Below are 13,324 nucleotides of genomic sequence, written 5' to 3'. Positions count from 1 at the left end.
GGGGAGGAGGTCTTGCCTCAGGTGGAGGATTTAAGTATCTTGGGACCTTGTTCACGAGTGGGGGTAGGATGGAGTGAGAGATTGACAGGTGGATTGGGGCGGCGTCAGCAGTGATGCAGACACTTAACTGGTCCGTTGTGGTGAAAAGGGAGCTTAGCCAGAAAGCGAAGCTCTCGATTTACCGGTCGATCTACGTTCCAACCCTCACCTATGGTCACGAGCTCTGGGCAGAGACCGAAAGAACGAGATCGTGAGTACAAGCGGCCGAAATGAGTTTCCTCCGCAGGGTGGCTGGGCTCAGCCTTAGAGATAGGGTGAGGAGCTCGGACATCCGGGAGGGACTCGGAGTAGAGCCGCTGCTCCTCCACATCGAGAGGAGGGTTAGGGGAGGAGACCTCGGGGCTGCCCCAGGACACGCTGGAGGGATTACATTGCCCGGCTGGCCTGGGAACGCCTCGGGGTTCCCTTGGAAGAGCTGACGGAAGTGGCTGGGGAGAGGACTGTCTGGGCTTCTTTGCTGAGGCTGCTGCCCCTGTGACCCGGACCCGGATAAGTGGATGACGAGTACGAGTATGAATTTTATTTATAAAGCCCAGTATCACAAATCACAATTTGCCTCAGAGGCTTTACAGCATACAATATCCCTCTGTCCAGCAGAACAGGAAAAACTCCCCAAAAAAACCTTAAACGGGGGAAATTTAAAATAATGGCAAGTACAGTAATAACCAGTGGAAAGTAATGGCAAATAGTAATGTTGTAATGTAATGGCAAGCAATGGTGAGCAATGGTGAACAATGACCATGGTGAGCAATGGTGAACAATGGTGAGCAATGGTGAGCAATAGTGAGCAATGGTGAACAGTGACCATGGTGAACAATGGTGTGCAATGGTGAACAATGGTGAGCAATGGTGAGCAATTGTGAACAATGACCATGGTGAGCAATGGTGAGCAATGGTGAACAATGACCATGGTGAGCAATGGTGAACAATGGTGAGCAATGGTGAGCAATAGTGAGCAATGGTGAACAGTGACCATGGTGAACAATGGTGTGCAATGGTGAACAATGGTGAGCAATGGTGAGCAATTGTGAACAATGACCATGGTGAGCAATGGTGAGCAATGGTGAGCAATGACCATGGTGAGCAATGGTGAACAATGGTGAGCAATGGTGAGCAATTGTGAACAATGACCATGGTGAGCAATGGTGAGCAATGGTGAACAATGGTGAGCAATGGTTAGATTTTGCAAATAATGTAAAATAATGGCTGATAATTAGAAATAATGGATACCAATGAAAGGTAACTGTAGAAATGGAGAGTAATGGGCAGTAATGGCAAATCAGAATGGTGAGTAATAAAAATTAAGGCTTAATAATGTAAAACAATGACATGAATTATTACCTTGTGGCGCCCTGGTAGCGCCCCTGTTGGTCATGCGCCCCCTGTAGGCCGTCTGACACACAGCCGTCTGCTTCATGTCGTCCTCTGTTTCTCTCTTTCTGTCTTTCTGTTCTGACTCATAACAAAGGACATAAAAACAAAACAAATAAACAAAATGTGTCATTTTGTACCAAACTTGTTAAAACATCTGAAGATTTGAATGTTGTATAAATATTTCATTTTATTTCTGTGCTGTTTTAATTGTTTTGTTTTTATTTGTATTGAACTTTTTTTCTCTTTATTTACTGTTTATAATCATGATGTGTTCACTGTCCTCTGGTAATTCTGGGACAGGCACTAAAACAACTCTAAGTCAACGAGGTTCAGTGTTACACATAGAAATAAAGTTAATTTATATGTGAACATGAAATAATTAAAAATAAAACTTCACACAGTCTAAAATATTATTAATGATATTTATGATCATTTATAAAACACACAGTTTAATTCAGTTTAAACTATAGTCATTAAGATGTGACGTTCACTGTGACTGGTCCTTCATCACCACACACACACACACACACACACACACATGCTGAGTGTCTTTGAAGTCCAGTGGTGGGGGTGTCTGTCTTCTCATGAAGTATTCATGTAGCATGTCAAGTGTGTGTGTGTGTGTGTGTGTGTGTGTGTGTTTCACGGCTGCTGTGTGTCGACACGACGAGGAGGCGGGGCTGTGAGGAGAGAGGGAGGAGGGGGGAGGACAGGGAGGAGAGGTGAGGGAGGTAGACAGACGGAGGGACGGACGGAGGGGAGGAAGGCTGGAGCATCGCCAGTGTTTCCCGGCAACAACATCAGTGAGCGGCAGGAATCCTCCCGCTCTTCATCCTCCCGCTCTTCATCCTCCCATTTGTTCCCACCTACTGATTTTAATCCTTTATTCCTCCTCTGCTGCTGCTCTCCTTCATCACCCCCCCCCCCCTCCCGTGAGTTAGAGGAGGAGGAGGAGGAGGAAGGAGGGAGAGGAAAAGCATTGCGATACTGCAGGAACAGACTGAGGAGCTACAGGAGAGAAGAGAGAGGGAGAGGAAGAGGAGAGGAGGAGGAAGAAGGAGGAGGAGAGGAAAACCAGAAAGAGAAACAGAGAGGTGAAATTAAGACGGGGACAGAAGGAGGTCGGTGCAAAGGAAACGATGATGGAAAAGAGGAGAACATGAGCTGAAGGAGAGCAGCAGGAGGAAAAGGTAAAAGTAAAGACAGAGGAGAAACAGGACGGACGGAGAGGAAGACAGGAGGGAAACGGTGAGGAAAAGGAGGCTGAGTTCAGCGGAAATGAAAGAGGAGCAAAGTGAAGGATAAGGACAGGAGGAGGAGGTGAAGAGGAGCAGATGGAGGGGTTTGGTGCAGTGTGTGTCGGGTGGAGGCAGTCGGGTGGAGAGATGCATCTCTGCAGGACTTTGATACTTTCTGCTGCTTTTCATGGATCATTTTTCAACAGGAACTTCGCTCCATGTTCTCTGAAAACTTCCTGCTGATTGGATGGACGCTGCAGGTCAGACATGAGACTCAAGGACACGCACGGACGGACGGATGGAGAGTTTACTGATGTGTTGAGGATGGAGTGATACAGCCGTCGGTCTGATCGACAGGCGGACTGAAACCTGTTGGAACATCACCAAGAAATCCCCAGAGGAGTTTGTTGGGAGGAGATGTAGTCACGCAGACGTCACGGTGCAGATGATGATGAAAGGAGGTGTTTGGCACATTTGGACTCGTCTTTTTGACTCAAAGACGAAGTGAAGTCTTGGGGAACTTCCTGAAGGCACTCGGTGAGAATTACTGTGAAAAGAGGAAATAGCTGACTGATGGTCGACTGATGCGTTAAAGTCTAAAAGTCATTTCAACAAACCAGGAAGAGTCTCAGAAAATGTCCAGACTCCTTCAGGACTCTGATCTGTCAGATATCACTTCAGGGTCACAGAGGTTACTGACAGATGGATGTGTTCAGGGTGAACTGAAACTGTTGGACGTGTGTTTGCAGACATACAGAACGATCTGATTGATGACACACACATCCACAGGACTGTGGTGGGAGATGATCTAACAGATGAAAACAGAAGCAAGTGAGGACAGATGCAGTTTACAGATATTTCAATGAACCCAGAACATTTTTTTTAAACTCTCAGATCTCCTGAGAAGTTTGGTGACAGCGACTGGAGTCGTCACTGATGGACGAGATGTCAGGTCACTGATGTTTCAAGAGTGAATTGACACTGTTGGACGATTATCAGATGCACAAGCAAGACTGAAGCCTGTTTGAAACTTGGTGAGGAGTTTGTTGAGACTCGAATCACTTTGACGTCGTCACAGGATCGACGGACAGTTTACAGATACATTCAGGATAAATTTGTGCAGTTTGGATTTTTGTTTGTAGACGTAGATTTTATTGATGAACCTGAGGCCTTTGGTGTCAATGCTCCTGAAAACAGGAAAACACAGGATGACCAAATCGTTTACTCACACATGCAAGTTAAAGTCCTCCAATTGACGTCTGTCCTGGAACAACCCACCTTTGGATCCTTGTTGCCAGAACACATTTTGGGGGATTTTGATGGAATGACTGGTCTAAACTTTTCTGAAAACTTTTCTTGTACCTTTCTGGATTTATCTCGGACTCTACCTGGAGAACTTCCATTTTCTGGATCACTTCTGGCTCCACGTGTTGGTTTTCCTGCCGCCATGTTTCACAGTCGAACACATCGCTCATGTCTCAGCCTCGCTGGTTTTTACTGATTCCTCTCTTGTTGGATTCAATCTGGTTCTGTGCAATGGTGAATGAGGATGAGTTTGGACCTGGTTCCTCTTCGAGGTGGAGAACTCTGAGCAGATAATGGACTGGAAGGAACTGTGAGTATCACTGTCTCCTCCACAGCATCCATCTGGTTTCATGATCTTTATGTGTCGGTTGGTTGATTTCAGAGTTTGAAAAAAGCCTCAGGTTCCAGGATGTTGATGTGTTCAGAGGAACAGAGAAGACGGTGTAGAAATAAAGTCCATAAATCTAGTTTAGTGGAGACGGCAGGAGGTTTAACTGTAAAGAGAGATCGTTGGCGGAGCAGAGGGAGAGTTAACTTTAATGTTAGCTTGTAAAATAACACAAACTCTTTCCTCTTTATGTTGAGCTGCAGCTTCACACACTCGAAAAGGAAGTCTTTGCCTTTTTATGAGTCTCTGAGGTCTCTTTGTGGTCCAGGCTCTTCAATATATTACAGTCTCATTATTAACCCTGCGAGTCTCTCTGAGCCCAGTTCAACCAGAAGGTTTTCCTCATCTTGTCATGTCTGCATCCTTCACCAGAAACACTGCTCACTAATAATTGACCACATAGTTATTGAACTCTGAGTTTGTGCTCGTCCGACTCCTCCACAGTTTCGTCGCTTTTCTGTTCCAGTGTTATTTTTCTCAGGCTGAATTTTTGGTGCAGGAGATGAAGATATGAACAGTCGTCAGGCCCAGGCCCAGGCCCAGGCCCAGGCTCAGCTGTTTGATCACTGTGGAGTTTTTAGTTTGTGCTGCTGTTGAACTTTGAGGTGTTTCTACATTTACTCTGCACACTGATTCAAATGGGTCGGACATAATGCTAAAATCTCTGTGTGATGCAACACGATTTAACTACGTCCTCCAACAGTTAGCCGATGTGAAAGTACGACAAACGTCTCTGTAACAGACTGAAAACAGACAGAAACTTTTATCTGCTCAGTAACAAATTGAACTTTTCACTCTTTGTGTCTTTTCATTGTTTATTTAATTTACGGCAGATTTTTAACAGAAGATTCTGTTTGCGTCTCGTTCTGAGGCCCCTTTAACTCTGTCTGCTTAAATCCTCCTACAGACTGTGAGATGTTATCAGTCCTCTAAGTTTAGTGCAGTGACACTGTGTCACATGGATCTGATAAACTATGGTATGACATCATGTGATGCTGCAGGGTTATTATTGCAACTGTGAAGGGCAACATAGAGGGAACATTTAATACAATGAATAAGACTAATTAATAAAATGCCCCAAAAAAATGTTGAGAAAATATCAGAAAAATATTCTTAAATTGTCCAAAAAGTTTTGATAAAATCTCAGGAAAAATGTTTAAAAACATGTCCGACAAAATGTTGATAAAATGTCCCAAAAAAATCTGCAGTTTGTGTTTGCAGAGTTTCTTGTGATAATTGTAACACTGTGTGTGTGTATGTGTGTGTGTATGTGTGTGTGTGTGTGTGTGTATTCCCTGAGGCTGTACACTCTGCTGTCCTTCATGGACACTGTATAATTACACACTCTGTTCTCTGATTGGACTCAGTGAGGAGGATGGAGGGATGAAGAGGAGGAGGAGGAAGAGTCTCTTCTTCCCTAATGATGTCAGATCTCAGTTTGAGCCTCCTCGACCCCCCATTGAGCCTCCTCCTCCTCGTCCTCCCCCCTCTCTGTACTGTAACAAGCAGTCTGCAGGTCAGCCGAGGTTTTTTTCAGATTAAAGTTAAAGTCTTCTTCCTGTGGACGATGTCAGTGACTCACATTTGGAGCCTCTACAGTCCAGTCCCTCTGGAACCAGCAGTAAGCCTTCAGACATGGTACCTAGACCCTGGGTGTGTTCAGACAGTCCTCTTAAATGTGGGCGGGGTTGTTGTCACTCACTGCTCCGTCCAGCACTCGCTGTATTTCCTCATCAGCGGTGACACAGATGGAAGTCTGCACCTGGTTTATCGTCCACAGAACGAGGCTGCACGCCCACATTTTCACAACAAAATAGAACAGGCTGCAGTGAGAGTCTCTCTCCATGGGATATTTAAAAAAAATAGCAGCTTTGTGCATTTAGTCCTTCTCAGGCAGAATGAGCTGGAAAATATCATCCAAAACCTAATATCATACATGGCTGGTACAACTCCATCATTACTTCAATCAGTAGAGACAGAGGAATAAAGTAAAGATAATATTTAATACAGAATATGAGTGAACCGATGAACAGGTGATTTGTGCTGATGAAGATTTATCAAGTCTTTGGACAACAGAGGAGATATTTTCTGATCGAGGGACATCTGAGCAGCAGCAGGTTCACTCCCCACTGTGGAGTCCAGACACTGGTGGAAGGGGTGGCTGAGTCTGAGGATGATGACTCTGAGGCTGATGACTCTGAGGCTGATGAGTCTGAGGCTGATGAGTCTGAGGCTGATGACTCTGAGGATGATGACTCTGAGGCTGATGAGTCTGAGGCTGATGAGTCTGAGGCTGATGAGTCTGAGGATGATGACTGAGGCTGATGAGTCTGAGGATGATGACTCTGAAACAGATGACTCTGAGGCTGATGAGTCTGAGGATGATGACTGAGGCTGATGAGTCTGAGGATGATGACTCTGAAACAGATGACTCTGAGGCTGATGAGTCTGAGGATGATGACTCTGAGGATGATGAGTCTGAGGCTGATGACTCTGAGGCTGATGAGTCTGAGGCTGATGAGTCTGAGGCTGATGACTCTGAGGCTGATGACTCTGAGGCTGATGAGTCTGTAAAGACTGGGTGGTAATGGGGAGGTGGAGGGCATGCACAACTGCAACAAAAAAAGAAAGAACCATGTTTAAAATGATGAGGTGATTGGCACACAGGGAAGGTCAACCTATGATAATGGTGATGATGATGATGTTGTTGACTGATGAAGATGATGTCTGACTCTGTGTCTCTGTCCTCAGGGCGGCTCAGAAGCTCAGTCTGTCCCGCAGGAAGAAGTCCCAGCCGGGCGCCGGGTCCACATCACCCGCTGAGGCCTCGGGGCCCTTGCTTTACACTGGGGGCTTCAGCGGGGCCCTGCAGCTGTCCCCGCCCGCCGTCCCACCATGCCTCCTCCGGGCCAGATCAAAGGTCAAGGACACGCCGGGGATGGGGAAGGTATGAAGTCATGTAGTTACCCAGAATGTACTGCAGCAGCTCAGATTCTCAGCCTTCTGGAATCTCATGAATCCAGTCCAATCCACATTGGCCGGGTGGCGGGCTTTGGGAACCGTCAGTGGGTGGGTGGGTGGAGTCAGTGGGTGGGGGTCATAGGGTCATCTGGATGAAGGAGCTTCCTGTTTGAGTATGAAGGAGCTGACTAATGATGATGATGATGATGATGATGATGATGATGAAGCAGTCTTTATTCAACCTGTTTTTTTGTCATTGCGCTGCTGACCCCTGATCGCTGCAGACATGATGTTCTCAGGTTGTCCATCTGTCCTTTTCCATTCTGTTGAGTCAGATATCTCTGAAGGGACTTGAGGGTATCTCTCGAATTTGACACAAATGTCCACTTGGCCTGAAGAATGAACAGATTAGAATTAGGTTGGTTTTGTCCATAACTGAAGAATTGATTCACTAATTCTGAGCAAACTTGACACAAATGTCTAACAGGATAAAATAATGAAGGTCAAAAGGTCAAAGGTCAGCTTGACTGTGACATCATCATGTTTTAACGTATCTCAGGAACAGAAGGGGAGACATTTGGTCAGATACTGAATTGGTGACTCTAATCTTGAAAATGTGCTCATTGTATAGATCTTCTGTGTGTGATGGGTGGAGTCATACAACCACAGGGTGGACTGGTGGGAGGAGTCATACAACCACAGGGTGGACTGGTGGGTGGAGTCATACAACCACAGGGTGGACTGGTGGGAGGAGTCATACAACCACAGGGTGGACTGGTGGGTGGAGTCATACAACCACAGGGTGGACTGGTGGGAGGAGTCATACAACCACAGGGTGGACTGGTGGGTGGAGTCATACAACCACAGGGTGGACTGGTGGGAGGAGTCATACAACCACAGGGTGGACTGGTGGGAGGAGTCATACAACCACAGGGTGGACTGGTGGGTGGAGTCATACAACCACAGGGTGGACTGGTGGGAGGAGTCATACAACCACAGGGTGGACTGGTGGGTGGAGTCATACAACCACAGGGTGGACTGGTGGGAGGAGTCATACAACCACAGAGTGGACTGGTGGGAGGAGTCATACAACCACAGAGTGGACTGGTGGGCGGAGTCATACAACCACAGGGTGGACTGGTGGGAGGAGTCATACAACCACAGAGTGGACTGGTGGGCGGAGTCATACAACCACAGGGTGGACTGGTGGGAGGAGTCATACAACCACAGGGTGGACTGGTGGGAGGAGTCATACAACCACAGAGTGGACTGGTGGGCGGAGTCATACAACCACAGGGTGGACTGGTGGGAGGAGTCATACAACCACAGGGTGGACTGGTGGGAGGAGTCATACAACCACAGGGTGGACTGGTGGGAGGAGTCATACAACCACAGGGTGGACTGGTGGGAGGAGTCATACAACCACAGGGTGGTGACTCTAGTTTACAGTTTAAAGAGTAAATATCATTTTTTGATTTGAAACGTCTCAGAGTCTCAAACGTCCTTTTGGAGACGTGGACCTGTCCTCCTCCGGTCTGATGTGAGAGCAGATCATCAGGATGTGGTTTCAGGCTGTAATGAGCTGTGTGTCCTCTGGGGGACGCTCTCAGGACTTGAGACTGTCCAACAGGGCAGCTGTCTGCTGTCATTATGTAACACGTGTAGAGACGTGTGTTTGGACTCAAATTCAGCTGCTGGCTGCAGATCAGACGCTCGGCTGTCACTGAGCATCCTGCTGCCAGGTCTGCTGCTGTAGATGCAGGTTTTGGTCTGTCCAGACGTGTCATTCATACATACGTGTCGTACACAGTGTTCCCACCAGTCTCTGAGCCTCTGTCTCACTGAGCTCGTCTCCTGCCGGACTGTTGGAGCATTAACCCTTCATGTACCTGAGGTCACGATGAAACATGTCCTGCTGCAGCACGTCTGCAGTTCAACAGTCTTGACTCTTCAGCTTCGTTCTCCTTCATCTGTGACCCAGCAGATTCTCCAGGATGCCACAGGAGTCTGATCAGACCTGAGGGACAGTTAACGAGCCGCAGCAGACAGGAAGAGGAAGTACATCAGTATGTTCATTAGAGTGGAGGAGTTCTGCTGCAGCTCAGACCTCAGCCAGCCTCAAGACCTGCTCATGTCATTATCAGAGGCCATACACATGCCGTGTCTTTATCTGCCTGGAATATGTGAGGTCAGACGCTGGGATCTACTCTGAGCTAATTTTCAAGGGCACAGTGGCAGGTTGTGTCTGTGGTTGGTAAGCAACCATAACCAGCACCGTATCCCAGCCTGTTAACCTGAAACCTTGAGGTCAAAGCTGATCTACTGGGACAGATGTGACGCTCTGACAGCTCTGCACTAACATGATCAGCTTCTCGTCCATATTCATCACACACTGATATTTACTGAAGAAGAAAAGATATCTGTCAGCTGTGATTGGTTGGTCCTCGTCACATGACATGTGGTGTGAGCTGCTGTGTTCCATAAGTTGAACCCAGTTTATCTCAGGGTGCAGCTGTTGCGCCCTGAACAAAAGGCCCTCAGGAACATGTGTGCGCTGCGACACCATTGCTCTGGCGTCTGAGCGCCTGCTGCACGTCTGCAATGAAAACAATGAATCTGAGGGCGCACACAGCGCAGCATGTTTACAGCTCCTATAAGTTTCAATTTCAATTTCAATTTTATTTATAAAGCCCAATATCACAAATCACAATTTGCCTCACAGGGCTTTACAGCATACGACATCCCTCTGTCCTTATGACCCTCACAGCTGATCAGGAAAAACTCCCCAAAAAAACCCTTTAACAGGGAAAAAACGGTAGAAACCTCAGGAAGAGCAACTGAGGAGGGATCCCTCTTCCAGGACGGACAGACGTGCAATAGATGTCGTACAGAACAGATCAGCATAATAAATTAACAGTAATCCATATGACACAATGAGACAGAGAGAGAGAGAGAGAGAGAGAGAGACAGAGAGAGAGATGCAGGTAATGACAGTAGGTTACAACAACATTATTGAAAGTAATAATATTATAGTTATAGTTCTGGCTACTGTGGTACAATATGTTCTCAGAGGAGACACTGCAGGTGATCAGGTTTAAACTAACAGATTTCACCAGGAAACTTTCTGATTCCTCTCATTAAGACACTTATCATTATTAATGACAAGTATACTGAAGTTTGATGTTAAAATATGAAATGAGGCATCATCTCGTTAAATGTAAACTTTCTACAAACATCAGTCTGAAGTGAAACAAACTTTAAAGGTGTATTTTGGATGTTTCTTTGTCTCCTGTCTGACAGCAGTCGTCACTGGAGACAGACGGGTCAGTTCTCAGCTGCAGACTGTGTCACGTGTTGTCGCTGTAAAAAGTGTTTTATCGTCGTTTGTTGGTCATAAAGTTCAAACTGTGAGTCACAGCAGAGACTCATAAGACACTGATCTGAGACTCACCGGTCACATGAGTTCAGATCTGTAATAACAGTCTTTCTTTCTGTTTCCTTTCGCTTCATGTCTTTCTTTTATTTTTAATTTGTCTTGTTGTTTTTCATCCTGTCTCCCTCTCTCGTCACTTCAAGTTATTCCATCCATTTATTTTTTTTTACAAATTTCTAAATTAATTTTAATGTTAAATTTCTTTCTCCCTGTTTTTATTCTTTATTTTCCTTTCTTTCCTTCGTAAGCATTTTATTTTACTTTTTCTTTAATCATCATTTGTCTGTCTCATCCTCTCATTCTCTTTCATCAGTTATTTTTACACCAGCAGACGTCACCATCTTCACTCTCTGTCTCTGTGACTGAACGAAGAAACTGATTTCATCTTCTGACGATTCTTCAAATCTTTAACAACAAATATTCTGTGTTTAAAAGGAGAAAATAAATCTTTAATTTCAGCTGAAGAGTCGACAGATTTTTATTTCACATTGAATCTGATGTCATCATTATGTGTCACAGCTCAGACTCTGATTGGTCCCTGTCTGTCACTAATGATATTATTTAGGTGAAACAAAGTGACGGCGCTCCTCTTCAGCTCTTCATCACATATTCAGAGCCACAGCTGCTTCACAGACTGCAGGTGTGTCTGCTGTAGACGAGCGGCGTCCTGCGTGCGGCCGCAGTAACTGAGGAGCTGATGATTCGCTCCGCTGGCTCGCAGCAACACATCATTTAAAAACTGCTGCGTCTCAGATTGTTTTTGGCTTTATACTTGACCTCGTCACCGCCGTCGAGCGCCAACTCAGCAGCTCTGTGACACACCAATAAAAAGCCTTCAGAGAGCCACAGCACGCCACGGCGGGCTGATCTGAGATCGGATACAGCAGCTACTGCAGGTCAGAGGTCAGGAGGTCGGGACGTTGGTCACACTGTGGTCACAAACTGCTCCTGAGGGTCTAATGACACCAGCTGATGATGTCGACATTCATCAGACTGCTGACAGTGACATAAAGACACCTGCCGGTCCCCCGTCCTCTCTGATGTGGACTTCCTGTCTGTCTCCAGGTCAGAGTGATGGTCCGGATCTGTTCAGTCCACAGCAGCGAGTCTTCAGAGTCCATGTCCCTCCTCAAAGTGGACGGCAGAAAGAAGCTGCTGACTCTCTGTGAGACGTCAGCCGGAGGACAAACCGCTGCTACCACCGCCCAGAGACGATCCTCCGCCTCCGCTCCAAAGACCTTCACCTTCGACACCATCTTCACCCAGGATGCCTCACAGGTGAGACGGGACAGAGTCGGCTCTGCTTTAGTTTAACCCTCAGAGACAGATACACACCAGGAGACACACACTTCCTGTGTCCTGATGTCAGAGTGAAACTCGCTTCAGCTTCAGACACTTTACTAACCTGCTCAGTCTGTAACTTACACACTGATAGTCTGAGCTCTTCATCACACACAGTGTGTTTTTAGTGTGTGTGTGTGTGTGTGTGTGTGTGTGTGTGTGTGTGTGTGTGTGTGTGGGTCTGACTGATCAAACACACGCTGACGTTCAGCCTCCTGCTGACTTAACGATCAGATGATTCAGGTTGTGTTTCAGAAGCAGAGCTGCAGGTTTCAACAGCTGACTGTGGAGTCTGTGTCATCTCCTCTCGTTATGTCTTGATACTAACATACTGTGACATCATCACATAAAGTCTGGGATCATAACAGGAAGTAACCTACAGTGTCACACAGTAACACAACGTAATGTGGATCACAGTGACTTATTGTCACTCAGGCAGCGTTCACACCTGCCCTGTTTGGTTCGGTTCAGTTGAACTCAGGTGTGTTTGCCCCCTCAGTGCGGTTGGTTTGTGGAGGTGTGAACACGCCAAAACCAACCGGACTGAGACCTTCTTGAAGAGGTGGTCTCAGTCCGGTTCCAAAGGAACTCTGGTGCGGTTGGTTTGTGGTGAGAAGGTGTTCCGACCTGGATGTGAAGCAACTGCAGTCATATGACACATTGTTTGGGTTAAACATGAGCATGTTACAGTCCTGGAGGATTATTAATGTGCACCTCCTCCTGTACTGCCTTAATATGCACATTCAGCACATCCAATGCATCAAAACATTGTTTTCTAGTTGGAGCCGCGCCTCGTTTTCAAACTGTATGCTTTGACTAAAATGAACAATGACAGCAATATAGTCCACGATGAGCAGCGCTAAAATCAACCTGCGTAGTTGTCCCTCCATTGTGACATTAGAAAGTGTCACATTTATCTTGCAAGTGTACTCTTCTTCAACGTTTGCTTTACTTCCTGGATTTTTCCCACATGGAAATTCTGACCAATCAATAGCAGCTTTCTCACACAAGGCATTTGATCTGGTCCTTTTGTAAATACTGCCGTGAGAACACGAACCAACTCTAGGCAATTATACAACTTTGGAACAACATGAGTCCCTGATTCAGACCAGAGGAGACCACTCTAGGGCTGACAGCAGCCTGAACATCAGCTGAACTGAGTCATAATGTGACATCACTGAAAATAAACAAACACAACTAAGTACTTTATTTTTTTTATTTAAC

The 13,324-nt window shown here is 46.3% G+C and overlaps 1 protein-coding gene across 1 annotated transcript in view; it reads left to right on the top strand.

The window, feature by feature from the left end:
• Nucleotides 1-2,168: 2,168 nt before the first annotated feature.
• Nucleotides 2,169-13,324, top strand: part of kif26aa (kinesin family member 26Aa) — a 46,009-nt gene continuing 34,853 nt past the window's right edge. Inside the window, exons 1-3 of the mRNA XM_078173587.1 lie at nucleotides 2,169-4,287; nucleotides 7,117-7,312; nucleotides 11,825-12,037. Coding sequence (XP_078029713.1) covers nucleotides 4,271-4,287; nucleotides 7,117-7,312; nucleotides 11,825-12,037 — 426 coding nt within the window. The 5' untranslated portion in view covers nucleotides 2,169-4,270. The remainder of the gene's footprint in view (nucleotides 4,288-7,116; nucleotides 7,313-11,824; nucleotides 12,038-13,324) is intronic.

This window comes from Epinephelus lanceolatus, chromosome 13 (genome assembly GCF_041903045.1).
Source record: "Epinephelus lanceolatus isolate andai-2023 chromosome 13, ASM4190304v1, whole genome shotgun sequence".
Taxonomy (NCBI): Eukaryota; Metazoa; Chordata; class Actinopteri; order Perciformes; family Serranidae; genus Epinephelus; species Epinephelus lanceolatus.
This window is presented reverse-complemented; position numbering and strand designations above follow the sequence as displayed.